The following is a 26,933-nucleotide window of genomic DNA, read 5'->3' as shown; positions in this document are numbered from 1 at the left end:
ACCCTCACCGGGAACAGGTCCGACTTACTGCCAGCCACGCGAACCAGACTCATGCTCCTTCGGTACAGGGACTGGATGGCCCTTAGCAAGGGGCCACCAATCCCATACTCCCGGAGCACCCCCCACAGGAACAAGGCCCATTCGAACTCAATGTCCCCCTCTGCCGTCGGGACGCGGTCAAAGCTCTCCCGGAGGTGGGAGTTGAAGATCATCTGGACAGGTTCTTCTGCCAGGCGTTCCCAGCAGACCCTCACTGTTCGTCTGCGCGGCGTCTTCCCCCACCATCTGATCCAACTCACCACCAGGTGGTGATCAGTTGACAGCTCTGCTCCTCTCTTCACCCGAGTGTCCAGAGCATATGGCCGCAGGTCAAATGATACGACTACAAAGTCGATCATTGATGTGCGACCTAGGCTGTCCTGGTGCCACATGCACCGATGGACATCCTTATGTTTGAACATGGTGTTAGTTATGGCCAAACTGCGACCCGCACAGAAGTCCAATAACTGAACACCACTCGGGTTCAGATCGGGCAGGCCGTTCCTCCCAGTTACGCCCCTCCAGGTCCCGCTGTCATTGCCCACGTGAGCGTTGACGTCCCCCAGCAGAACAATGGAGTCCCTGGTCAGGGCACTGTCCAGCACCCGTCCCAGGGACTCCAAAAAGGGCGGGTACTCTGAACTGTTGTTTGGCGCATAAGCACAGACAACAGTCAGGACCCGTTCCCCGACCTGAAGGCGCAGGGAAGCAACCCTTTCGTCTACCAGGGTAAACCTCAACGTACAGGCAGAGAGTCTGGGGGCTATCAGAAAGCCCACTCCAGCCCTCTGCCTCTCACCCGGAGCAACTCCAGCGAAGGAGAGAGTCCAACCCCTCTCAAGGACTAGGGTTCCAGAGCCGGAACTATGTGTCAAGGTGAGGCCAACTATATCTAGCCGGTAGCGCTCAACCTCTTCCACAAGCTCCGGCTCCTTCCCCGCCAGAGAGGTGACATTCCATGTCCCAAGAGCCAACTTCCGTAACCGAGGATCAGACCGCCAAGGCCCCCGCCTTGGTCTGCTGCCCAATCCACATTGCACCGAACTCTTCTGGATCCCTCTGCGGGTGGTGGGCCTGCAGGGGGATGAGCCCATGTAGCCGGTTCGGGCTGGGCCTGGCCGGACCCCATGGGCGAAGGCCCGACCACCAGGCGCTCGCCCACGGGCCCCAACCCCAGGCCTGGCTCCAGGGCGGGGCCCCGGTAACCCTCCGGGCCGGGTACACGTGTCCTTGTTTGTATCCATCGTGAAGGGTCTTTTGAACCGTTCTTCGTCTGACCCTTTGCCCAGAACCAATCTGCCATGGGAAACCCTACCAGGGGCAAAATGCCCCCGACAGCATAGCTCCTCCACCACGACAAGGTGACGGTTCTTGGAGGAGCAAATGTAAACAAAACATAAATATTAAAACCCCGGAGTGTGGGTGAAATTGCCTGATGACATAGGCTACATAAAAGTGACTGAATCAACAGCCATGAGCAAAGGGCAAAAGCATTTGTTTTTACTGCACTTCATACATATACAGATTCATAGAAGGAAATTAAACCATAAGTTTTGGGAAATTACATAAATGACGAGTTATACTCTAACTCCTGGGAAAGTATGTGCTAAGTGACCGTGAGGGATACTCTAACTCCCGGGGAAGTATGTGGTAAGTGACCAGGAGGAATTATGCTCTAACTCCCGGGAAAGTACATGTAAGTTCCTGGGAGTTATACGCTAACTCCCGGGAAAGTGGGTGAGAGGTACACTCTAAAACGCGGGCTGACTTATGAAGTGTTACCACACACAGTTACTAAATATCATACAGTCTCTGGCTTTTGTTTGATATTTAGTGTTGGCAAAAAATGTTGCACATCTCCCATCTGTCGTTAGCACAGTTAGCTTGTTTATTATAATACACAAATGTCACTGTCACACTGAACCTCATTTAAACTGTCAAACTCTATATGGGGAAAAAAACAAAAAAAACAATTGTCAAATATTTGTATTGAAGAGCTGAATCTGTTTTTTGGCAAATTCCTGGTATATAATAACAGAAATTCCTTCAGTAGGTTGTTTATTGCTCTGTCGTTGCACTTCTTATGACATCCCGATTCCAACCAATAGTGTCACCAAAAAGGTCAAGTTTCCCAAGAAGAACAGAGCCATCAGCAGGACATCAACTGTTTTCTAACAATTCAATGCCATATACGTTAGAGGTCAGCAGTATGTTATTGTTTGATTATTTATTATTTTTATTATTATTTTCTTTCAGCCTTTTTTGTCTTACCAGTTCTGATTCCACAGGATCTGCAATCCAAAGACAAGAGAAAAGTTACAGCTGCTGCAGGGTACTTACACATTTTTTCCACAGTAAATATTTTGTGTGTGTGTGTGTGTGTGTGTGTGTGTGTGTGTGTGTGTGTGTGTGTGTGGACAAGACAAAAAGGACCCTTAAATATCTTTCTCAAGCTTGACACATTTGCAATTTTCTGGAAAACAGCTTGGCTTAGAGTCAGATTCTTTGATTTTAATCTCTTAATTCATCTGCACCTTTGCTCTAATTGCTTTATGCTCTTAAAATGTCAAATTTTTATACTTTTTTCATTTTCTCTAAATCCTTTTTTCAAGAACTCGTCAGAAACTGTTTTGTCAAACATCCCAAAACTTTGCCGGGATCAGCTACAGACATTGCTGATCTAAAGTTATCAACAATTTTCGTCAACCCTTTTTGAAATTATAAAATTGTGTCTTTAAGTTAAGTTTTACATAGATGCTCATGAATCAAAATTGGCTTAAAGCAACTCTTACCTTTCTTGCATTTCACACAGCACTTGAAAAAATTTGAACATCCACATCTCCCACCTCCCTCCAAAGTCCCATCCCCCTCCTCCTGCAACTCCGGAGTCTGATATGTTACCATCCATCCATGTCTCAGTGAACACAAGGACACAGCAGTCCATGTGGGGAAGACAGACAGGATGCTCGGCCTGCAATGATTGGCCAGAGTTTTCTTAGAACCATATGAGAATGGTGTACTTATGAGTTTTTATTTCTGGTGGAATTTACTTACATTTTAGTGTGCCATCAGCTTATTAATAGCATTTTAACCTAAACAAAGAAAAGTGTAAAATTTCCAGAAAGGTAAGTGTTGCTTTAAGTGTAATTTGTATTGCTGAGTATTTTAATTCCCCAAAATGTGGTTCAGTTGTTATAAACTGACATGCTAAGGCATTAACATGTGGAATATTTGGTACTCAGTTTCTGTACCCCTACTTTCACCTCTGGGGGTGCCCCACCTATAAAGGGTTGTCTCCCACCTTGCCTCCCCTGCTGTGGGAGAGGTAAGCAACATTGCTCTTAGGGTAATTTATGTGTTTTAGCGCTGTTAAGCTATGTTTATAAGTTCATTTTATGCTAACATAAACTTGTGTTGCTTAATTTGTGTAGGGGCTGGAGTTTGTATGTTGTGTATGATGGAGGATTTTGTTTTTGCCAGCTGCTGTCAGGTATGTTTTCTCTGTTTCATTGTGCTTAATTGACTGTAATTCGCCACTTGTTGTAGGAATAAATGAAGATCGCCCCCAAAGATATCCACAGTCTGAGCCTCTTTAAATCTACACAACGCAGACATCACTAGGGTCCACCGGTTACATACGTTCATGTTCCAGCTTGCAGACAAAGATAAGCTGTTCACCCATTGGGGTGTCCTATCTACTATCGACAGAGGGTTGCATACAACTTATACGACCCTCTGGATTTTGTTGCTCTGGTTACCACTCAAGGCAAGCTATGCTCTGTGAGCCTACATGGAAGAGGGAACCTGGGACTTTGTTACCATGTAACAAAGGGGACCTGTGGACGACATGGACAGACTCCCTGAAAGTCCTTGAAAGTTTAGAGCACCATTCTCCCTCTACAGGTTTGTGTGTCTTCTGTGATGCTTCAATTGAAGTCACCAATGTTGAAGGGGAAACCAAGAAGGGTTTGTTTTAGGTAAGGCAAAAATCGCACCATGAGCAAAACACACAATACCAAGGTTGAAGCTGTGGGCTGCAGCATTGGCAGTGAAGTTAGCAAAGCTTGTCACTTCAGAAATCATTATTGACGTTGATGCCACAAGTGTCCACCAGTTCTTCCTAAGTAATAAAAGTCATAAAAGTGACAAAGCAACTTTGACTGTCTCCTTTCCTCTCTTCTTTTCCTTTTCTTTGTCTGTCTATCTCACAGAGCAAGCAGCTTTATCATCAGCACTGCGCTTTTGGGCTTTCTGTTATTCAGCTTTTGAGCAGGAAAAATTGTTGAAGTCTGACATATTTGAATCTCTCCGGTCATAATGTCTGATATAAATATTTCCCTCTGCAAATATGTTAGCTGAATACCATGTTCTAACAGCAAGCAAGTGCCTCTCTGTCCCACTAAATATGTTAAATACTATGAATGTTTGTAATGTCATGTAAACAAACCTCTGTACCTGTCAGCTGTGTACTCATGTAAACAAACCACGAAGGATATCAGCTGTGTGCTTGAGATCATACGTAGGACTTAATCACTTAAAAGATGGGTGAGTACTTGTTGTCTTCCTACATTTGTACTTTTTAAACAGAAAACACATGGTTTATATTGTGATATTTACTGGAAATGACATACAATGTAACAAACTGCAAGTAACTTGACAGTGATGGTCATTAAAGGAAACTTTCAGCTCTGGTTTGCATGTTTGCGGGTTTGAGGTTTGGGTTCAGGTCATTGATTAATGCATGTGTTTAAGAGTCAGGTGCAGAACAATTATGGTAGATGATATGGCAGATGTTCAAAATCCCAGTGTATTTGGATAGCTGGATAAGATAAGATATGTGTCCTCTAATAGAACTGTGGCTGCCTTGTCCTAAAGTCCCACAATGCTTTCCATAGCTCCCCCCTTCCTTTGTAAAAAATATTTCTCAAAGTGCACTAGTTCGTGCCCATTGTAACAACACCAACAGAAAGTTGAAAGAAAGTTTCCACTCCCAGGCTAGATTTTCTAAGGCCTGAACACAGAGCCAAGAGGAGGAGCAGGAGAGGAGTTTTCTGTCAGTCTTGAGTTACAATATGCTCAGATATTATGATGGGATTTTTACCCAGTGTAACCTTTTATATTAAGGTACTGTAATAAGCATTAATTAATGCTTAATAAGCACCAATTAACAAGTTAATGAGCACTTATAAGACAGAATAAGATGTTTATTACCATTAATAAGTCTATATAAGTGTTAATAATAGCATAATTAACACAGTTATTATTGCATATAGGAGCATTATAAGCACTTAATAGAAACTTGATAACACTTTATAAAGCTATCCTAAATATTAATAAGATGTCTATTTACATTAATTATGATTTATAGGGGTTAATTATAGAATAATAACCACATTTATTACTGGTTTATAAGACACTATAAGACCCTATCAGATTAAATTAATAAGGTGTTATTAATAGTTAATAATGACGTCATGTTCATGCTAACTCCTGCTCATTTGCTAACGCCATAGCCTGACTTTTTTTTTCTCTTTTTTTTTTTAAACCCAACCACCACCATCCCTAGTGGGGACTTTTGTTTCCTCTCTATTTTTTTTCTCTTCCTCTCTTTTTTTCCCTTTTATTTTTCATTCTCTTTTTTTCTCATTTTTAATGTCAATCATTCATCACCTTCCCGTGATCTCCTGTCACCCCTGGCATACAGAAATGAAGTTCAGTGCAAGCGTGTGGTGATTACACACAATACAAACAAACAACAGCACTCCATCATAACACAAACAGAAACAAACCAACAGACAAAAAATAATAATAAATTATGGCTGCCGGTCGGGGCCAGGCAATTTTAGGCAAAATTAGGCAATTCTGAACAACAAGCAGAGTGTAGGAAGATGAAAAAAAGGTGGTATTCTAAGCATAAGAGACTATGCTCTATCTCACTGAGCTAATTATCAAGAGACAACTCTGCGGTATATATGTTTAAAACTTCTTCTAGCGCATTATAGGAATTCTACAGCTGCAATGATTATTCAGTAAATCAATAAGTCAAACACATAATTAATCCACAACAACAAAACATGATGGATTGATTGTTTCAGGCATCAGTGTTGGAGTTACCTTCGCAGATTTGAGGATATCCTCAAATCTTCCTTTGTCATGGTTTTGGACCTTCAGTCAGACAAAGTGAGATGTTTGTGGATGCCAGATTGGCAGATATCTTGTAAATGAGTCAACAGTTTTATATATCAAACTAAAAACCCGTTTCCATGGTATAGGGCAGTCTAAAGTATCCTCCCATTTTTGATAAGTACTGTAAGGAATACTTCCTAAGGACCGGTATGTTAACTAAAAATTATAAATGTTTCAATTTATCTTCCTGTTTTGCAGCCATTTGTGATTTTTTTTATAGCTGGCTGACAGACTGACAGTTTATAATTTCCATCACACTTTTTTCTTTTCAAGAGCATTCTAAGAGCAGAAACCAATTGATTAAAGGATTGGAGGGAACAGATACTGCAATACGTATCAATGAATTAGTTGTAACTCATAAGATTTCCTTCTTCCTTAACAAGATCATTTATGAACAAAACACCCTGTTCAAAAAGACTCTTCCAGAAAACTGGTTTCCCTTCAATTACAATATTGGAATTAAGCCATATAATCAGCTGCAAAACATTGTCTCTGCCCTCTGGAGGATTAAACTGAAAGCATAACCAACTCTGTATAACCTCCTTAAGAAACACAGATGAATTTTTCAGTATTTTCTCAACTGAACCCATATGACAAGGTTGAATTTGCACAAAATGGTAGAGCCTTTGTTGGAACAATGGATGAGTACCTTCCAGTAACTTGGATAAAAACCAGTCCTTATGCAGGTACATTTTTTGAATAAAGGTAGCTTTAAACTTGAGGCATAATGCCTGAAGATTTAATAGTTTTAACCCCCTATTTCATAATCATTATAATATACTACACTTCTAATGTTTTCTGGTTTATGACTCCAGAGGAATCCAAAAATCTTTTGTTCAAAAGTCCTGAAAAAGGACTATGATGGGCTGGGAAGTGACATGAAAAGATAAGTAAATTGTGACACTACAAGTGAATTTACCAGAGAGATTTTACCAAAAAGTGTTAAGGTTTTTCCCCACCATGGCTGTAAGATTTTGTCCATCTTAACCATTTTGTTATTATAATTTACTGAACATAGATCCTTCAGATCCTCAGGAATCACTATCCCAAGTACATTAACTGGCCTGTCGGTAACATGAAGTTTGTAACCTTTAAAGCACCTATTCTGAGAATCACACATTTCCCAAAATTTGGTTTTAGACCAGGTATTTTAGAAAAAATGTCTAAATCTTCCAGAAGGGATTTCAAACAAGCATTTTTGTTTTTAGACCCCCCATTTCAAGCCCCTCCACCTCAATATTTGATCTTAATTTAACTGCTAACATTTCAATTGCAATTATAAACAGATATGGGGACAGTGGACACCCTTGCTTTACCCCTCTTAATAGAGGAATAGACCCAGACATATATCCATTATTAATAATTTTGCAGCTGGTGCCATTATAAAGCGCTCTAACCCAATTAATCAATGATTCATTGAAATTAAAGAATTCCATACTCTTAAAAATGAAATCTAAACGAATTTTGTCAAAGGCCTTCTCTAAATCAGCGCTAAATATCAAGCCAGCCTTTTTCCTTAATTCATAGTTTTCCATAACTTCTACCAATTGTCTTATATTATTACCAATGAAGCGACCCTGCATAAAGCCTGATTGACCCTGATGAATAATATTTGATAATACTTTGTTCAATCTGTGAGCTATACACTTTGCAAGTATCTTAACATCGTAACATTGAAGTGTGATTGGTCTCCAGTCCTTAAGATATACTGGGTCCTTATATTGGCCATTGGGTTCTTGTTTAAGAAGAAGTGAAATAAGGCCCTCTTTTTGAGAAATAGATAGATATCCGACATTATATGTGAAATTAAAACAAGAAAGTAATGGTCTCTTAATAAAATCAAAGGATTTCTGATAAACTTCTATAGGTATTCAATCTAACCCAGGAGTTCTGCCTGCTTTAAAGGACATTGTAGCAATCTGGAGTTCTTTTTCTGTAATGAGGCCTTCACATAACTCTTTTTGAATATTGGTTAATTTTCTTGTATAACTTTCTGGGAAAAAAGTTTTGGCAACATTCATTATCTATCTGAATAGTTTGTGGATGGAGGGAGAAAATCTAGTAAGGTTAGTAATGTTCTTTTTTGAAAAAATTCTTTGTTGAAGTCTCAAAAACAATTTAGTGCATTTCTTGCCTTCTTCCATCCATTCTGCCCTATTTTGATAATAACTTTTATATGATCTATCTTCAATTAGACAATCTAATTCCTTCTGTTTATATTCTAAGCCATTTACCAGGTCAGTGGAATTTTCTATATAGTGAGTCAGGCTTTCGATTTCGGTTTTTAAGGTTTGCTCCTTTAATTTTCTTTTTTTTTTTCCTTCCAAGACATCACATGTCCTGTAAATGAACATTTAAAGGCATCCCAAACCATCAGCGGGTTAGCTGTCCCAGTGTTAGTTATAAAAAAATCACTAATAAACTTCTCTGTCTTAAAGATAAATTCATCATCTTGTAGAAGACTCTGATTGAATTTCCAATACCCTAGACCACGCCTATTCTCTACTACAGAAATATTTAATGAAATAAAATGATGATCCGATCTTGTTTTATCCTCAATTAAAACCCTTGTAACTTTTGGGGTCTAAGGCAGTATTAAAATCTCCCAACATTATGATTTTTCCATCAGTGTCTAACAGTTGAGTCCCTATTTCATCAAAAAAATGTGGTTCATCTGTGTTTGGCGCATATATATTAATTAAACTTTTTCTTCTTGTATTATCAAGTTTAGGACCATCCCACTGTTTAGTCCAAGATATTTCATCCACCTTTACTGAGTGTGTTTCCTGCAAACAAAAGATATGCTGTTTCTTTTCTTTCAACCATGAGAATATAATACGTCTTTTTTTGCAATCAGCAAGACCATTACAGTTGTAACTTGCAATGCCTATGTCGTCACTTACTATATTACTAGTAGACATAGATATTATTCATAACTTTATCTTTATTGGGATTAATCTCTGATAAAAATCTACTGTGGTTGGGTTTATTTATGGTATTATTTATTGACCAGAACCTACCACACATAACATCAAACATATAGACTACAGAAACATAAAACACATAACAGATAACAGAAACCCCATCTACCATCCCACAATCCATAGTCCTTTACTTTAAGAAGAAAGAAAAAAAGAAGGAAAAAACCCATCCAAAGACCCAAATTAACATTTATAACAGCTCCTATGTAACAATTAAAGAAAAAAATAAAAAGAGATAAGAAAGAAAAGGTGTGGGAATTATTTAGGAATCTTTATTGGGGGGCAGATCCTTGATTATGCAGCACGTTTTCTTAAAAAATGCAATGGAATATGCAGGATATTTATGCAATTTTATGCGATGAAATTGCGGGAACTTGCAAAAAAATTGTGGGAACTTGTAAAAATTGCGGGAACTTGCAAAAACTGCGGGAACTTGCAAAAATTGCGGGAACTTGCAAAAACTGCAGTTTGATGAAAAAGAGAAAAACAAGTGATTCCCCCAACACCCTGTTCTCACTAGGCTACTACCTTAATGTCATTTCTAATTACTTCCTATGATAAGCAAGCATACTACATCACAGAAAGTGCAGGGAATATTTAAGTTCTCATCTTGTTGTATTTCAGACCTTAATAAACACATGGCTCAAACTTACAAAACATTGCTGAGTCACACAAGTTCTGTAGCTTTACAAAAGGAATATGCTACAACTTCTGTAAAAATGAATAAATAAAATATAACAAAACATTGCTGAGTCAAACAAGTTCTGTAGCTTTACAAAAAGAATATGCTACAACTTCTGTAAAAAATTAATAAATAAAATATAACAAAACATTGCTAAGTCAAACAAGTTCTGTAGCTTTACAAAAAGAATATGCTACAACTTCTGTAAAAATGAATAAATAAAATGTGTGCTTCCTGTTTTACAGACATCTTCTGTTAAAATAAGTGCTTCCAATGCACAAAGTGCAATCTCTTACTGTAACGTAAATTTACATACTACTAATATACTTACAACTGTAAGGTTTTTGAAACTAGTATGATTTAACCCACTGGTAACAAAAAAGTGCAATCTTACAACTGTAAAATTGCATCAACTCCTGAATGAAACTACAACAGTCCACTGTGAAAATGAAAACTATAACTGCGTAGCCTCTAACACTGGCCATTCATTCGCCATCCTCATCCTCCATCCCCTCTCCCTCAACATCCATCTCCTCCCCCTCCTCCATCTCCGGTTCGCAGCTTTTCGATGACGTTCACGTCGCATAATTACGTCACTTCATAACGTTCCCAAGGCAACAGGGGGAAAATGGCTGCTCTTGTGTTAAGTAAACACATCATTTTTCAACTTTCTGCTAAGATATAGGTCACTTTTTTGCAATGAAAATGCGGGGATTATGAAATCATGTAAGACCCTAACCCGCATATTTCGTGCCTTTTGTGTGGAAATCGGCTATTTATGCGGCAAAAGTGCGGCGTCTTTGAAAAAATGCGTCCCCCACATAAATATGCAGACTTTGGCTGATTATGCATTGAATTATGTAATCGCAAAATCGCGTTTTTCTGGAGGGACTGATTTATTAACATTTATACGACACCCACTTTAGATCCAGCAGCTGCAAAGATGCATTATGAGCTGTTAATAAGTACATATTAATAATTTATTAACTTTTATACAATACTGTTCCCACTTTAGATCCAGTAGCTGCAAAGGATCATTGTTTACTTTTAATAAGTACATAATTAAGCATTTATTAACCATAATATGGCATTTATATTAACTTCTTATAGTCTCATTAATGTTAATAAACATCTTGTTAATATTGATAAATTGTCTAAACTCTTAAGGATGTTCTAGTACCCAATAATATCTTATAAGCCAATAATAAATATGTTGTATACTATTATTAACACTCATTAGGTCTTATTAATTTCATCTTATAGGGTCTTATAGTGTCTTATAAACCAGTAATAAATGTGGTTATCCTACTATTAAATGGAGAAACCTCTGTCCCTCTGTCCGTCTGTCATCCGTTTTCCTACTCACTGCTTTGACCTATTTCTCTGAACTTGCACCTAGGCTTTTGTTGGGGTCAACATATATTTACCTCACTCAGCGGCACCATAAATGTTGGGGTCAACACACTAGGCTTCACACGGAGGCACCAAATATGTTGGGGTTTAATCGGAAATAATTAATAATTATTATTAATAATTAATAATTATGTTGCATGTTATTATGCACCATTCCCGTAAAGGGAAAAATGATAGCCAGTTAAAGACATCAGTCTCATAAAATACGCTAAACTATTAATTGGGAGTTTGATTAATAATTAAATTAATGACAACAACCAAAATTAACAGTAATGCCTGAAGGATTTCGGAGTTCTTGACGCAGCAGAGGTTGACTATTCATTCACCCTTGTGCAACATTAAACAGACAGCAGACATGATTCCAAAGAATTATATTTATTCACAAATTAGCAAAGCAAACCAAAACGCACAAATTCTAACTAACTATATACAAGCTTGGTGTGTATATGTGTGTGTGTGTGTGTGTGTGTGTGTGTGTGAGAGAGAGAGAGAGAAAGAAGAGAAAGACAAAGGCGGGTGTGATGATCAAGGAGCCGTTTGGCCTACAAAGCAAAATGGCTGACAACAGAGAACTACCAAAATGGCCGAATCAAGGCTGCTTCAGTTTCGGGGGAGGTGTTTGTCTGACCGTGTGGTCAGGACAAAGACAAAGAAAAAGAAGTGGGAACTTTGAAATGCCTGTTTGGGTGTAGCTCTGTTGAAAGCCTGTTTGTTAATGAGTCTGTGTGAATGTGATTTGTGTTGCAAACGGTCTGGATTAGTGCAGAGATTGTTTAGTTGTGTGCAAGAATCTGTTTGTGAACAGTATTAGCAAACTAAACACTTAGCTTTGGCGAAGCCAACTAATCAATGACCTAACTGCCAACAAACACAACAATAACTCAATGAACAGCATCAAATCACATACAACAAGTCAAACAGTCTTGCTTAGCCTGTAAAGCTGTGATAAGCTATGCCCAGTTGTTACATTACCGATCCTTGAGTGGATGGGGGAAAGAGTGACTTGGTGGTGTACTGCTTTGTTAGCCGGCAGAAGAAGGCTGGGAAGGTGTGGTTTCAGCTGCAGTCTTTGTTGTGTCCTTTGTTCCAAAGGTTCTGATCCGAGGAAGTTGGTCGCTCGGGGTCCTTGCAGAGTTAGACGCTGGGTGCTAACTCACTTAGCTCCTTGTTGCTGGAAAGCTAGTTGCAATGGCCTTGTGTTTGCCAGAGAGTCTGTGATCAGTTGCCCTCCCTTTAGTGGTTTGGGCTATGGAGCAGGGGTTTGGGCCTCTGCTGTCCCAGGCCCAGCTGGAGCAAGAAGAGGAAGAAATCTTGGAGGGAGCAGACCTTGTACAGCTGCCTGTGACATCACAGAGTCACTGTAAAAGTACTGTCCAATCGAGTTGTGAGACTTGTGTCTCACTGAGGTGTGAGGTGAGACCTGCTGTGGAGATGGGTGTCACCTAGCTGTCTTTGTTTGGAGAACATGCAGAGGAAAAAGCCTTTAAATCTACAGTTTAGATTTTACCAAATGATAAATCATCTGTGGTCCTGTGAATCCCAACACTTTCATCTTGGTTATGTGCAGACAGCCACAATGCCGTTTTTGCATTTTTCCCACATTTCTACTGTTTATATTCGCATTTTTTCCACTACCCATTCATACTGTGAGCACCATTAGCAGAACGAGCTGCGCATGCACGGAGACCACTTGGAAAACACCTGCGCTGGGACCACAGTTTGGCTGGGAAGCCTTTATCTCCAATACTTGCGGATGGAAACCACTTGGAAAACACCTGCGCTCGGACCACAGTTTATGGCTGGGACATGCAATTTCTAGCACCAACACTTGCTGAAGACTAAGGTAATTATTTTACTGAACGAACACGCGTCTGTGTCTGTGTGTGCGAGCCAGCCGTCACGTATTTTCACTTTACTGACATTAGCCTACAAACATTACAAACTAAACATTGCGCTGTGCACTTTGCACTGTTTCTTTCATTCTTTCTCCGTGTTGTGTGTATGTGTGTACGTGTGTACCTGTGTGCCCGCGCACAGCCACGCGCACACGCGTGCCTCCGTGCCGTCAGCCAAAACTATGCTCCATGTATTTTGCCATAAAGCATGTTTCTAAATACAGTGTGCATTGTTTGTCTTACATTAATATTTATTACACGGTGCATTACAGTGCTCTGATTTTGCATCTCCTCTAATATACTGTTTTTGATTTCTTATTCCTCTACACATAACACATCCCCGGGTATGGACTAGTTATTCTATAATTAACCCTTATAAATTATAATTAATGTAAATAGACATCTTATTAATATTTAGTATAGGTTTATAAACTGTTACCAAAGTTTCTATTAAGTGCTTATAATGCTCCTATAAGCAATAATAACTGTCAGTTATGCTGTAATAAACACTTATATAGTCTTATTAATGTTCATAAGCATCTTATACCGTCTTATAAGTGCTCATTAACTGTTAATTTGTGCTTATTAAGCATTAATTAATGCTTGTTACAGTACCTTAATATAGAGTGTTACTTTACCTAGTGATACCAAAATAAAATTGCCTACCCCAGCTTTAAGGTCAAGTTCCACTTCAACTTTAATTTCAGCAACAAGTAGGCACCCATTAAAGTTATCTCCCCTTTGTGGTAATAATAACATTACTAAGAGCAGGATTAAAAAGGTCTGCTTACCTGTACTGTTAACCTTCCATTTTAAACGGACATCCAACAGAATGTAGAACAAAGCCTCCCAGCCAACCATACCACCCATAACTTTCATCAGCAATTGGTCCAGAGTGCTGTCAGTCAACTTCAGGCCTGTTAGTATGGCTGCCACTGTGAGATGTCACATAAAAACACCCTTTTCAAGACATGGATCACAGTATGTCTGTAGTAATCTTCATTTTTACTTAGCGTGTACTAAAGCATGGAACTTTTAGGGCATGTATCAGTGCATAATGTAAGAAAAGAGCTTACCAGCTAAAGCTTTTATAGTCACTGCAGTTAAAGCATGTGACCAGTTGAAGAGAAACCTCCTGTCAAAAAAAAAGAGGAAGAATATTAAATGAAGACTGTCCTTACCAGAAGAACAATGACATCAGTTGAAAAAAATGCTTTAAACCACAACTTATGGTAGACATAGCTAAAGAGAATGGCTCAGGTGTCATCATGTGAAGTATGGAACTCTGATGACATGATAATAGGTGGTTGGTGGTAACCACTGTTTCTGTTCAGAGATGGTGTCAGATGTAAATTTGCTTTCTGATCGTTATCTATCATGTGCAGACTCCTGGTCAGTGACCTTTGACCTCTTCCCAGTAAATGCTGAAAGTAGTTTTGGTCTGGTATTCACAGACAACTGATGTCCGTTTCTGGTGTTCATTCTGTCTCTTGTCCAGGGATGCGTGTTCCCTACAACTTTCACATGAGCTGTCATACACAGCTCCTGTCTTTCTCTCAGAGGGAGGCACAAACACCTGAGGTTCACCACTGATGAAGTTCAATGTGCTGTCCAGGTAAAGTTGTGTGATCTCCTCTCAAGCAGCTCCAAGGGCATGGAGGAGACCGCTGCAATTGACTGTGTTTTTTGGCTGTTGGCCAAAACAAGACAAAGTGATGATGCCGCGTCTGCCATCCTATTGGCGTCCTGTTGGCGAGGATTACAAGATAGGAACAGCCGACATAACTACTGAATAGCCAGGACAGATGCCCAACCCTCCACAATGCCATGGACTGGTGGAAAACCAACAACAACAAATACCCCTGACTGGCAAAATTATCTAGGGAATACTTGTGTGTGCTGGCAACTTCTGTGCCCCCAGATAGGGTATTTTCCATGGCGGGACTCATTGTAAACGGACTCATTGTCTTCATCCCGACCATGTGGATATGCTAATTTAAAAAAAATATGGAATAAGCAGCAACGGGGATGCACAGATTAGCCATCTTCTGACAAGATGTGCTCTGTAAGCATGCTCCTTACCACTTATCTTCTTCTTGTAAGTGGTGGTTAGAGTTCAAAGTGGCATAGTCAGACTTACATTATAACAACTGAGTAACCTCCATTCACTAATGAAGACCATGAGTTAAAATTTTTTGCCTGAAACATAACTGTATTACAAAAGCTTTAAAAAATGCTAACCAAATTGATAACTGATACCCATTATACACCATACAATATGTTTGAGAGAGCAAGTCATGGATGTTGCAGTACCAGCAGATGACAGAGCCCTGCAGGTGTGGCTTAGATAGAGTTACTCAGTTTGTTCATTCAGTGACAGCTTACAATCGTTCCTAGGGTGGTTTTTAAGACTAGCTATCAAAATAATTAAAAGCATCCACACAATTAAATCTGTGCAAAAAAATTAAAGCAGGCTTTCAGTCAGAGTGAGCCTATGTGTTCATGCCTGGAAGAAGGTCTCTGACCAAATACAGGCTTGCCTGTATTTGATGGTGCATGTGTTATGTGATATGTCCTAAACTAAAATTATCAGGAACTATTAAAAACTTCTGGCCCAGTTGGTCAGAGGAGCAGCAGACACGTACCATTTGGCAGTATGCTGATTGCAAATAGCCAGCACGGGTCTGATTGTTATTCACTAACATAGGCATGGTGGTAAGAGCAAGCTTTTCCGGTGTGCATATCTCATGATCCGACTGTAATTTTGCCTGAGTGCTTAATCAATGAACAGAGTAGAACATTTCTAAGCAAACAAGGCCCATTTTGTGCAGTCAGAGATTTTTGAATGACTTGGAGTACAGCCACTTTTTGTTGTTGTTTTTTTGTAATTGGTCATTGACTTTAATTTTTTCCAGATGCTGCTTGTGTTATTGTATGTAATCTGTTGTTCCAATTTTATGGTATAGTTGGCTTGTCTGGCAATTGTGTATTGTTACTTGCGTCTGCTGATGAAGGCAGAATTCTTTTTCTTGTGTAGTTTTGTTGACATACAGCTTGTCTGTAACAGCATATCACATTTATGGTTTAAACTGCCTATGTTAATTTGTCATAACTGATTGTACAGGAGGGTTGAGGAAATGTGATTTTATGTTTTCCTGTGCAGTCAACAAGCCCACGATGTCGATGTTGGATATTCACATTTGTTGACACCAAGTTCCCAGTTTATTGGGTCCACCTAGCTAAAAATGATGCACTTTTAGAGTGGTGTTGATTCAACCCATTATTTTGAAGCATTTACTTTGTGATATTTAACTCTCACAACATTAAGTTCACTGAACTTATTTAAGCTTTTAGAGACCATGTTGGTTGTATTACCTAATCAGAGTAGTAAGATTATACAAAACTAGTAGCATTTATTCAATAATATCAGAGTTGGAACTACTTAAAAAGATGCATGCAATTTGCTACCTCAATTTTTTTAAGTTGACCCAGGATATTGTTTTTCATAGTGCATTTGCCTTATGATTCTCAGGTGACACACCAGAATACAACATGTGAAATCAGTAGGGATGCACTGAATATTCGGTAACTGAATATATTCGAAAAAAACACACATTCGGTATTCGGTGGAATAAGTGAAAAGCAAGGCTGAATAATAGTATAATAATCCTGTTTTGATAACGGAATCAAACAGAGTGCGGTGACGGACGGAGTAAAATGTCGGCAGTGTGGTGATATTTTACTCTGTTCGTCACCGCACTCACATTTGCGACTAAAAATAGTTTTGTGCAAGCAAAATAAATCATTCAGCACGCTGTTCGAGTACAGATTTCAACCAGCAGCAGAAACGAAAGGCGAATCCCGCCGGTTGTGGGTTGAACGGGGGTCACAGACACAGACAGGAATGTATTCCTGTCAAATACGGCGGCCATAGTGCTCCGCGGCGCAAAATAAGGCTTACCGGCGACGGAAAAGTCCGGCTCCAATAATGTCCTCTTCTTGGTGTCATGACTGCCCAAAAGTACCTGGACAGCCGAGTCGTGGCGGCACACAGGTATGTGACATGTCAGAGGAGAAACAAGCTGTTAACATTTCTCTCTTTGTGGCAGGTAACGGTCCACAAACCTCACCGCACTTTAGGGACTGTTCTTTACTTATGAAGGGACTGTTCTTTACTTGTCAGGGGAGGAGGGTGTGTTACACACCCGTCTAGGGGTCGGGAAGTGTAACATAAAAATGAGCCGACACAAGGTAATGCACGACAAAAAAGGTGAGTTTATTCACCATCACACAAATAGAAACACAGTTTTATAAATAAAGAAGCTTTTCTTCAGGGTGAGCCCAGGCCAAAACAACAAATAAAACAAACTATCTTCCCCAAAGCACTAACTAAACCCTATGTGAAAGAAAAGAAACAAAAATACAATCACTAAACCTAACTTCCTAAACTAAACAAAAACAGGAGAAAACAGTTCAACTTAAATGGCAGCTCACCCCTACTGCTTAGTGCTATACAAATATTTACAAGTGACGTGCAATTGACAAAGAAAAATGCTGTTTAACGCTGCAACGGGTTGGCTGCAGACAAACGGCTCACCGCTCGTAGCGGCAGGACACAAACAACAATCTAACAGTTCAGCTAAGGCTCACCGCTCTCCAGTCAAAAAAACACAATAGAACCAGTTTACAAAGGCACAGGCAGGTTTGGTGTCAGGACGAGGAGGAACGCTGCTGTCAAAACGACCCTCGAATTTTGACAGATTGCCGGGTTTAAAAAAGGCCAAGCCCCCGCGACAACCAATCAGCAGCAGCCACGACCAGAGCCAAGCCCTCGCGACAGCCAATCGGCAGCAGCCACGACCAGCCAGAACCCACCACTCAGAGAAGGAGACGGAGTGGCACCTGGCACAGATCCTCAGAAAAAGAAGAGGTCTTACTCTCACATAAAAAAAACAATATACATGCAATAAATGTTACAATATACGGTCGCAGCTGTAACACCCCCCATCCTAAAGGAAACATTTAACCCCAAAAAATATTTACATCAGGGCTGGGCAGAAACACGGGCGAGAGCATCAGCCATAACATTTTCAGCACCTCTTTTATGCTTGATTTCCAGGTTGAAGTCCTGTACCAGCAGTGACCAGCGCATCAGCCTTTGGTTGGAGTTCTGCATTTGCCGCAGAAACACAAGCGGGTTGTGGTCGGTGTATACGGCAACAGGGAGTGGGCTGGAACCGACATACACCTCGAAGTGTTGCAGGGCCAGCAGCAGCGAAAGGGCCTCTTTCTCGATGGTGCTGTAATTCACCTGGCAGACATTGAATTTCTTCGAGAAATAGCACACAGGGTGATCAATACCTTGATGGTCCTCCTGTATGAGCACAGCACCGGCTCTGCTGGCACTCGCATCCACCTCCAGCTTGAATGGGCGGGAGAAATTCGGGGCCGCCAGAACAGGGGTGCTGCAGAGAAGGGCTTTATAGGACTCAAAAGCATGTTGACAAGCAGCGGACCAGACAAATGGCTTGTTGACGCTGGTCAAACTGGTGAGAGGGGCAACCACATCAGAAAAGTTACGACAGAAACTGCGATAATATCCAGCAATCCCCAGGAAGCAGCGGAGCTCACGCCTGGTTTGGGGCGCTGGATACTCTAAGATAGACTGAATTTTGGCACCAACAGGGCGCACCTGACCTTGTCCCACCTGCTTTCCAAGGTAGGTGACCGTGGCTCTACCAAACTCACATTTGGCTAAATTCAGAGTAAGGGTGGCCTCCTTTAACCTCTGGAAAATCTCCTCCAGCGTCCTGAGGTGTTCAGACCACGTGTCTGAATAGGCCACAACCTCACAATTACTCACATCAGCCAGGACGAGGTGCATCAGCCGCTGGAAGGTGGCAGGTGCATTGCGGAGTCCGAAGGGCATCACGGTATACTGGCAAAAACTGTCGGGGGTGACAAAAGCAGAGATTTCTGAAGCACGGGGGGTTAGCGGGACTTGCCAATAACCTTTTAACAAATCAAGTTTTGTAACAAAAGTTGCTGCACCAACCCTGTCCACACAGTCTTCCATTCTGGGCAGGGGATATGAGTCTGCTTTTGTTACACTGTTTACCTTTCGAAAATCACTGCAAAAACAAGGTGTTTTGTCAGGTTTGGGCACGAGCAGGCAAGGGGAACTCCACGCACTGGAGCTGGGAACAGCCAGATCATTCTCCAACAAGTATTCAACTTCTTTTTTCATGAGTGAGTGTTTTGTCGGATTAACCCTGTAAGCATGTTGCTTGATGGGTGGGTGGCTGCCAACATCAATGTCATGTGCAAGGACAGTGGTGCGGAATGGAGTGTCTGAAAACAAGGTGGGAAAACTGTTAATCTGACGCACAATATCTGCTCGGGCCGGAGGATTTAAATGTTGCAACTGGGCTGGAAAATCTTTCAGCACCTCAGAATTTTGCAGTCTTGCACAGGGAGATGTGTGTTCATGCAAGCCATCACTTTCAGGAGTGTACAGAGAGGGCGACAGAGCTGCGACAGAGACTACAACAGAGGGCATGACAAAGGAGGAGGTCACAGCAGCAGGCGTGGCAGAGAAGGAGGCAGTAGCGTCACAACGAGAAAAGTATGCTTTTAGCATATTCACATGGCAAACTCTGGTTTTTCTCCGACGATCTGGAGTACTCAGGACATAATCAGTTTCACTCATTTTTTTCTCAACCACATATGGGCCACAAAACTTGGCCTGGAGGGCAGAACTGGGGATTGGTGGAAGGGCCAGCACCTTATCGCCAACCTGGAAATCTCTTTTCACAGACTTTGTGTCAAAGTTCTTCTTCATCTCCCCCTGAGATGCAGTTAATGCACTGCGTGCAACTTCACATGCCCTATGTAGCCTTTCTCTGAATTTGCTCACATAATCTAGCACAATAGAAGTGGGGCTAGGGGTTTCAGACAAATACTTCTCCCTCAGCAAACGAAGTGGGCCGCGCACCATGTGGCCAAACACCAGCTCTGCAGGGCTAAACCCAGTAGACTCCTGCACACTCTCTCGGGCAGCTAAAAGGAGAAACGGCAACCCCTCATCCCAATCCTTCCCAGTTTCAAGGCAGTATTCCTCATCATGGCTTTCAGCGTTTGATGAAAACGTTCAACTGCTCCCTGGGATTGTGGATGATATGCGCCAGACTTTTTGTGCTTGATGGACAGCTTGGACATGAAATTGGTTCCCTGATCAGACTGAATGTATTTTGGCAAACCAAAAGTGGAGAAAAAACCAGTGAGTGCTTTGATGACAGCCTTGGCTTTCAGTGTGCGTAGCGGGATGGCTTCTGGATAGCGAGTGGTGACACACATTAAAGTTAACAAATACTGATGGCCAGACTTTGTTTTGGGAAGTGGACCCACACAATCAGTAATGATATGCTCAAAAGGCTCTCCGAGCACAGGGATGGGCTGTAGAGGAGCAGGAGGAATTATCTGATTGGGTTTTCCACTAAGCTGGCACACATGACAGGAGCGGCAAAACTTTGTAACATCTCGCTTCAGGCCTGGCCAAAAGAAATATCGCAGAATGCGGTGGTATGTTTTTTTTATTCCTAAGTGGCCAGCAACATTGTCATGGGCAAGGCTAAGCACGGAAACACTGGGGTACAACTACCTGCTGAAACGAGTTCCACCCCAAATTACCAACAGCAGGAGGATGCCAATTGCGCATCAAAACACCATTCACAATAGCGTACACACAGGGAATGTCAGAGGCTGGCGCAGCTGCAGCTGTCAAACATGTGGCAAAACTCGGATCAGTGTGCTGTGCTTGAATGAACGTGCTTCGGTCCACATCAAAAGTTAGCTCCGCCTCGGCGGGCAGCAAGTTATCTGGCACTGATAAACTCTTCAGGTTTTGCTGCAAGCGAGTCTGCGCCCCCAGGCTTATCATCCAGACACAGGAATGAATCAGACAGATTACACACATCATCAAATTTTCGTGCCTGTGCGTGCGTCACAACACAGGCAGGGAACAAAGAGGGCGGGCTGTCAGCAGCAGGAGACACAGATGGGCCACAATCACACACAGGATCATCAACTACTTCGGGCGTCGGAAAAACTTTCTTTCCTGCAAATCGTTGCCAAGGAGAAGGTGCACACTGCACACGGGCAAACAGGCGCGTGTGGCAATTACTACGGGACCCGTGACAAGGGGTGAGCTCAGGAACACAGCATGCATCGGTGCTCGCAACAGAACCATTTCCACCCCCCACACCAATGCATCCGACCCACAGAAAGAACCACTGGAAAAAGGCAAAACACTGTGCAGCAACAGGGACTGATCGGCTCCTGTGTCACGCAGGATTGTGACCGGCACCTGAACTTTTTGATCTCCCAGGAGAGAGACTGTGCCCTTAGTGATGAACGGCTTGTAACGCAGAGGCACCTCATCCACGTCCGCGTCAGCGTCAGCCGGGTCAGGAGCAGCGACAGACTGAACAAAACCAACACTTTTTGGCTTCTTGGGGCTTTGGTTATGCTCTTTTCGCCTGAGAATAGGGCAAGCAGCAATCAAATGTCCCGCCTCATGACAGTAGAAACACTCACGAGTGCCGGGGGAAGCAGCATTAGGACGTGGTGTGCTTTTGGACTGAGCTTTTGGAGTTTTAACAGTACCGGCATTGGGAACATGCTCGCGGCGGCCAGAGGGAAAAACAGCACGGTGAGTCAGGACAAATTCATCAGCTAATACATCAGCCTTTGACAGGGACTCCACCTTCTGTTCGTTCAGGTACACAACAATTTTTTTTCTGGAAGACAGGATTTAAACTCCTCCAGCAGAAACAACTCGCGGAGCTGAGTCAAAGTTTCCACTTTGCTCGCCGCACACCACTTATCCATCAGAGCAGTCTTTTCACGGGCAAACTCAACGTAAGTTTGGTTGGCGGCTTTTTCACATGCTCTAAATTTTTGGCGATATGCCTCAGGAACTAATTCATAAGCCCTCAAAACAGTGGCCTTCACAGTGTCATAGTCCAGACTCTCTTCAATGGACAGGCTTGCGCACACCTCTTGCGCTTTACCAATCAATTTACACTGCAGCAACAGACTCCACACAGTTTTTGGCCACCTCAAAGTGGAAGCGATGCCCTCAAAGGCATTAAAGTAGGAATCTACTTCACTTTCCCTAAAGGGTGGTACCAGGGCAATATGTCTGCTCACGTCAAACTGATCAGAGGGCATGATGACTGGGGGATGCACAGCCACCGGAATGGAAGTAGCTGGGTGTGGCATTCTATCAAGCTCCATGGCCCTTATGCAGAGATGCATAAGCTCAGCCTCACGGCTCTTAGTTTGGAGCTCCACCTCACGCAGGCGGAGGGCCAGCTTAAGATCCACCGTATCCACACCAGCCTGGATAAGCGCCTGTAGTGTAAGATTTAATTATTAATCAGGTAAATGTTTTATATTGCATAAGTTGATTAAGGTTGAAGTTCATATAGTAATGTTTTTATGTATCCATGTATGACAAAAACACTGTTACACAAGTTTATGTATTCATATATTGAGAACACACACACACATACCATACCATGTACTGCCTGGAAGAGTAATAATAGACACACACACACTCTAAAGTTTTATATTGCATGAAGGCACAGGGGACCTTATAGAAATAGTCCCCAAGTTCCATATGTTATAAATAATAATGTTAAAAATAGTGTGAACCCGAGTTCAAACCTAATGGTGGGAGAGTTTGGGGATTTCCAGGCTGAGGGAAAAAGATTACACCATTAAGACATGCCCGGGCATGTTCGGGCATGTCTGGACAAAGGCAAAGGGGCCTGCCACCAATAGGTTTGGGCTCAGGTAGGAAGGGCTAAAAGGAAGAGGGTGGAGATTCTCTCGAATCTTCACCAGCATAAGAGGGAGAGCTCAGAAAGCGAAACTTCAGTCTTGCTCCGGAGCCTGACTCATGAGTTGTATGTGTTGAAGCCTGTGAACACATTAAACTCAATTGTACCAGATTCTATTGGTCTCCAGTGTTTCTCTGAGTACCAGCCAACCGAACCTAAGATACTAACTGACACAGAGGACGTTTTGAAGAGAAGGTGAGGACGAGGTCGGGAGCCATCTGGCCCAGGCACCGATTTTCGCCTCTTCACGCCATCGAGTCTATGCTGAGGTGAATGGAAGCAGGAGCCTCCGCCCCCGGCCCCCACCCCGCCACCGAGGGCTTTCGTCGCCGTGGCACTGGCAGACTCCTCTCCCACTACCACGCCTAAACCCTCAGGAACAACATCGACCTCTTCTGGCTTAGGCTTGGGAACAACACCCCTCTCCACCAACCGCTCTGACAAGCAAGACTTTATTTCAGCTTTGTGTGCATGCAAAGGGACAGAAACGTTAAATACATTTGCTATTAACAACAAATCCGCCTTTGTGCACCGATCCAGTTTTTCAAGAGCTGGACCCTGCGTAAACGCATCCATATCAAAGGACTGGGACATCCTACAACTCCACACACAAAGAAAAACACGCCAACCAAGGTCTTACTCACGTAAAACACAACAACCACAACCACCAGCCTGCCTGGCACACACAAGTGACCAGGGGCCTGTATCACAAAGCGAGATCAACCTTTCCTGGGTTACCCAGACCTATCCGGGGTTGACTAACCCTAACAATGGCAATCAGGATAATCGGTATCACGACGCTGGATATCAACTCGGTAACACAACCCAGGGTTACTTTATCAAGAGCTGTGAACGAGCATGCAGTGGACCAATCACAATCATGAGAGAAGCGCAGCGTCACTGAACGTCACTGAGCGTCCTCACAGAGCGTCCTCACAGAGCGTCCTCACAGAGCGCCGTATGTGAGGGAAAAAAAAGTATTTCTCGTGAGGATCAGAGATTAATTCTACTAAAATATGAGGAGGAGAAAAGCAACATTACAGAAAAGGCCAACACCGTGGCAGCTGCAGGAGGAGGAAACATGCATGGCAACGCATAACGGGATAAATAATGTTTAGTTTTAGTTTAGATTAGTTTATTTGCACGTAATGTTAAAAACAGACAGTAGGCCTATAAAATTTACAAGATTAAAAAAAGAAAAGTGCTGGAGAGGTTAGAAGCCACCCAATGCTTATCAAAGAAATTCCCCTGTCAAAACATCAATGAAATCACATAATAGAGAAGAAAAAAAAAACGGGTAAGGAAAGAAGAAATAGAGGGGGAGAGAGGGAAAAATCAAGACAAAACAAGGTAGCAAATAAAATTATGTGTAGGTTAAATTACTCATCACTGGTTCAAGTAGCTACAGTACCTGTACCTGTACATCTGACACTGATCACACCCTTGAATCCCATGAAATTAATGCTGCGCAGATGAATTGCGTGTATTACAATTATCGTTTAACATCATTGCGTCTGATAAATTGGTCTGCTTTGTCAAAACATTATATATGCTACAATAAAGCTTAAAGCTGATGCCACAATTAAATCATATCAACACCAAATTGATACTCTGAATAAAATCATCCTGATATTGAGCTGTGTTAGAAATTAACAGCTGCGCAAAAATATACCTAGTCTCCCTCTTTAAAAAACAAAAAAGAAAATCCCTCAAACACCATGAAGTGTAGACATGATAGGCTACTTTCCACATTTCCAGCAGCAAAGCTGTCAATTAGGCCCATTATCTTTAACAGGGATCATTTCCTCCAACAAAACAAAATGTTGGCACTAATTAATGGTGCTATTAAGTGTCCGCAAATGATCAGTTTCTTTCTTATGAAGGGGTGGGATGAAATTTCGACTTCTTTCCACTCCTTTTTGAACAATCTTTTCATTGTCTGTCGTTGTTGCTTTCTTTTCTTTTTAATGTTCAAAATAAACTTTCAAATCAAAATGAATCAAATTAATTAAACTTCCCGTCATGACTGGGCTGCATTTCTGTCAGTTGAGTCCTTTTTTTCCGAACAGCTGATTGGCCAGTGGGTGGTGCTTTTTATAGGATCAGATTCAACCCTGAACTTACCCTGCTCGGGAGCAGGATAGCCGTTCAGAGTAAGTTACCATGGTGATCTACCCCGATAAGAACTGAACCGGCTTCGTGAGACCAAAAACCCAGGATTAACCCTGAAGTTACCTCGCTAAGACAAAATCCTGCTTCGTGATACAGGCCCCTGGAGAGACGATCCCGGACGAGCCCCCAATTTATGTTTCGCACCCGTCTAGGGGTCGGGAAGTGTAACATAAAAATGAGCCGACACAAGGTAATGCACGACAAAAAAGGTGAGTTTATTCACCGTCACACAAATAGAAACACAGTTTTATAAATAAAGAAGCTTTTCTTCAGGGTGAGAAGAAAAGGCCAAAACAACAAATAAAACAAACTATCTTCCCCAAAGCACTAACTAAACCCTATGTGAAAGAAAAGAAACAAAAATACAATCACTAAACCTAACTTCCTAAACTAAACAAAAACAGGAGAAAACAGTTCAGCGTAAATGGCAGCTCACCCCTACTGCTTAGTGCTATACAAATATTTACAAGTGACGTGCAATTGACAAAGAAAAATGCTATTTAGCGCTGCAACGGGTCGGCTGCAGACAAACGGCTCACCGCTCGTAGCGGCAGGACACCAGACAACCCAGAAGTCCAGGTAAAAAAGTTCATCACCAGACAACCCAGAAGTCCAGGTAAAAAAGTTCATAGTGACGGCCCTCAAGATCCCGACGGAGACTGTCAACAACATCACCTTTCACCGCGTCCACAGGCTCGGACCCTGAGGAGGTCAGCGCCCTCGTCCGATCATCGCCAAATTCGAACATTATCAGCAGAAAATGCTTGTTAAGAATAAAGGACGAGAGCTAAAAGGCACCTCGTTCGGTATGAACGATCAGTTCCACAGGGAAATCAACGAGAGGCGGAAAGTGTTATATCCCATCCTAAAAGAGCACAGGCAGAGGGGAAATAGGACCTCTCTTGTGGTTGATAAATTATACATAGATGGGCAGCTGTTCCGGCACCCTACCACCACCCCATGGCTCTTCTAAATGAGATAAGTGCCCCTAAAACCACAAATCAAAGTAGAATCATGGCTTAATTGTATTATAAAAGGAAAAAAAAAAAAAAAAAAGATGTGTGTATGCATGTATATATTGGGGCAGCACTATTTTGAAAAAAAAAACAACATCCATACATCATTATTTTCATTATCTCTGAAAAACATATCAAAATGACTAAGGTGCGACTATTGCAGGGATCTGTACAAAACAGAGACGTCTTCTTAAGTCTGCAGAATATAATATATAACCCACAACATCTCTGCAGCCTGACAATATTTAACCTAATATTTCATTCAAAATGGTATTTTGACACATTTCTCCTGCAACAAATAATTAAGCATTCCTACAATTACGATGCGATTAATTGTGCGGACCCCATATGTATCTATGTGTATATGTAGATGTATATTTATGTACATGTGGACATATGGATATATATGTATATATAATGAACACAACACTGAACTAGTGAAAAGGAAAAAAGAAAAAGAAAAAAAAAAAATCTCACAAGGTGTGAACGTACACTTCACATACTCCATCCAGAATTCTCCCCTTTCTTCTCTTTTTTTCCCTCTTCCATGCCCCCCCCCCTCCCTCCCCCTTTCCCTCTCACTCAATCCCCCTCCCTCACCTCACACACACATACACTCCATGTAACCCCTTTGTTTTTCAGGT

The 26,933-nt window shown here is 41.8% G+C and overlaps 1 protein-coding gene across 1 annotated transcript in view; it reads right to left on the bottom strand.

Annotated features, from left to right (window-relative positions):
- Nucleotides 1–2,083: 2,083 nt before the first annotated feature.
- LOC126383469 (putative ferric-chelate reductase 1) overlaps nt 2,084–26,933 on the bottom strand; it is a 285,727-nt gene continuing 260,877 nt past the window's right edge. The window contains exons 13-16 of the mRNA XM_050033980.1: nt 14,273–14,331; nt 13,988–14,131; nt 2,311–2,330; nt 2,084–2,210 (exon numbers count right to left, since the gene is read on the bottom strand). Of these exons, the coding sequence (XP_049889937.1) occupies nt 2,121–2,210; nt 2,311–2,330; nt 13,988–14,131; nt 14,273–14,331 (313 nt within the window). The 3' untranslated portion in view covers nt 2,084–2,120. The remainder of the gene's footprint in view (nt 2,211–2,310; nt 2,331–13,987; nt 14,132–14,272; nt 14,332–26,933) is intronic.

Source organism: Epinephelus moara, chromosome 22 (genome assembly GCF_006386435.1).
Source record: "Epinephelus moara isolate mb chromosome 22, YSFRI_EMoa_1.0, whole genome shotgun sequence".
Taxonomy (NCBI): Eukaryota; Metazoa; Chordata; class Actinopteri; order Perciformes; family Serranidae; genus Epinephelus; species Epinephelus moara.
Note: the sequence above shows the minus strand (reverse complement) of the source record. Positions and strands in the feature narration are given on the sequence as shown.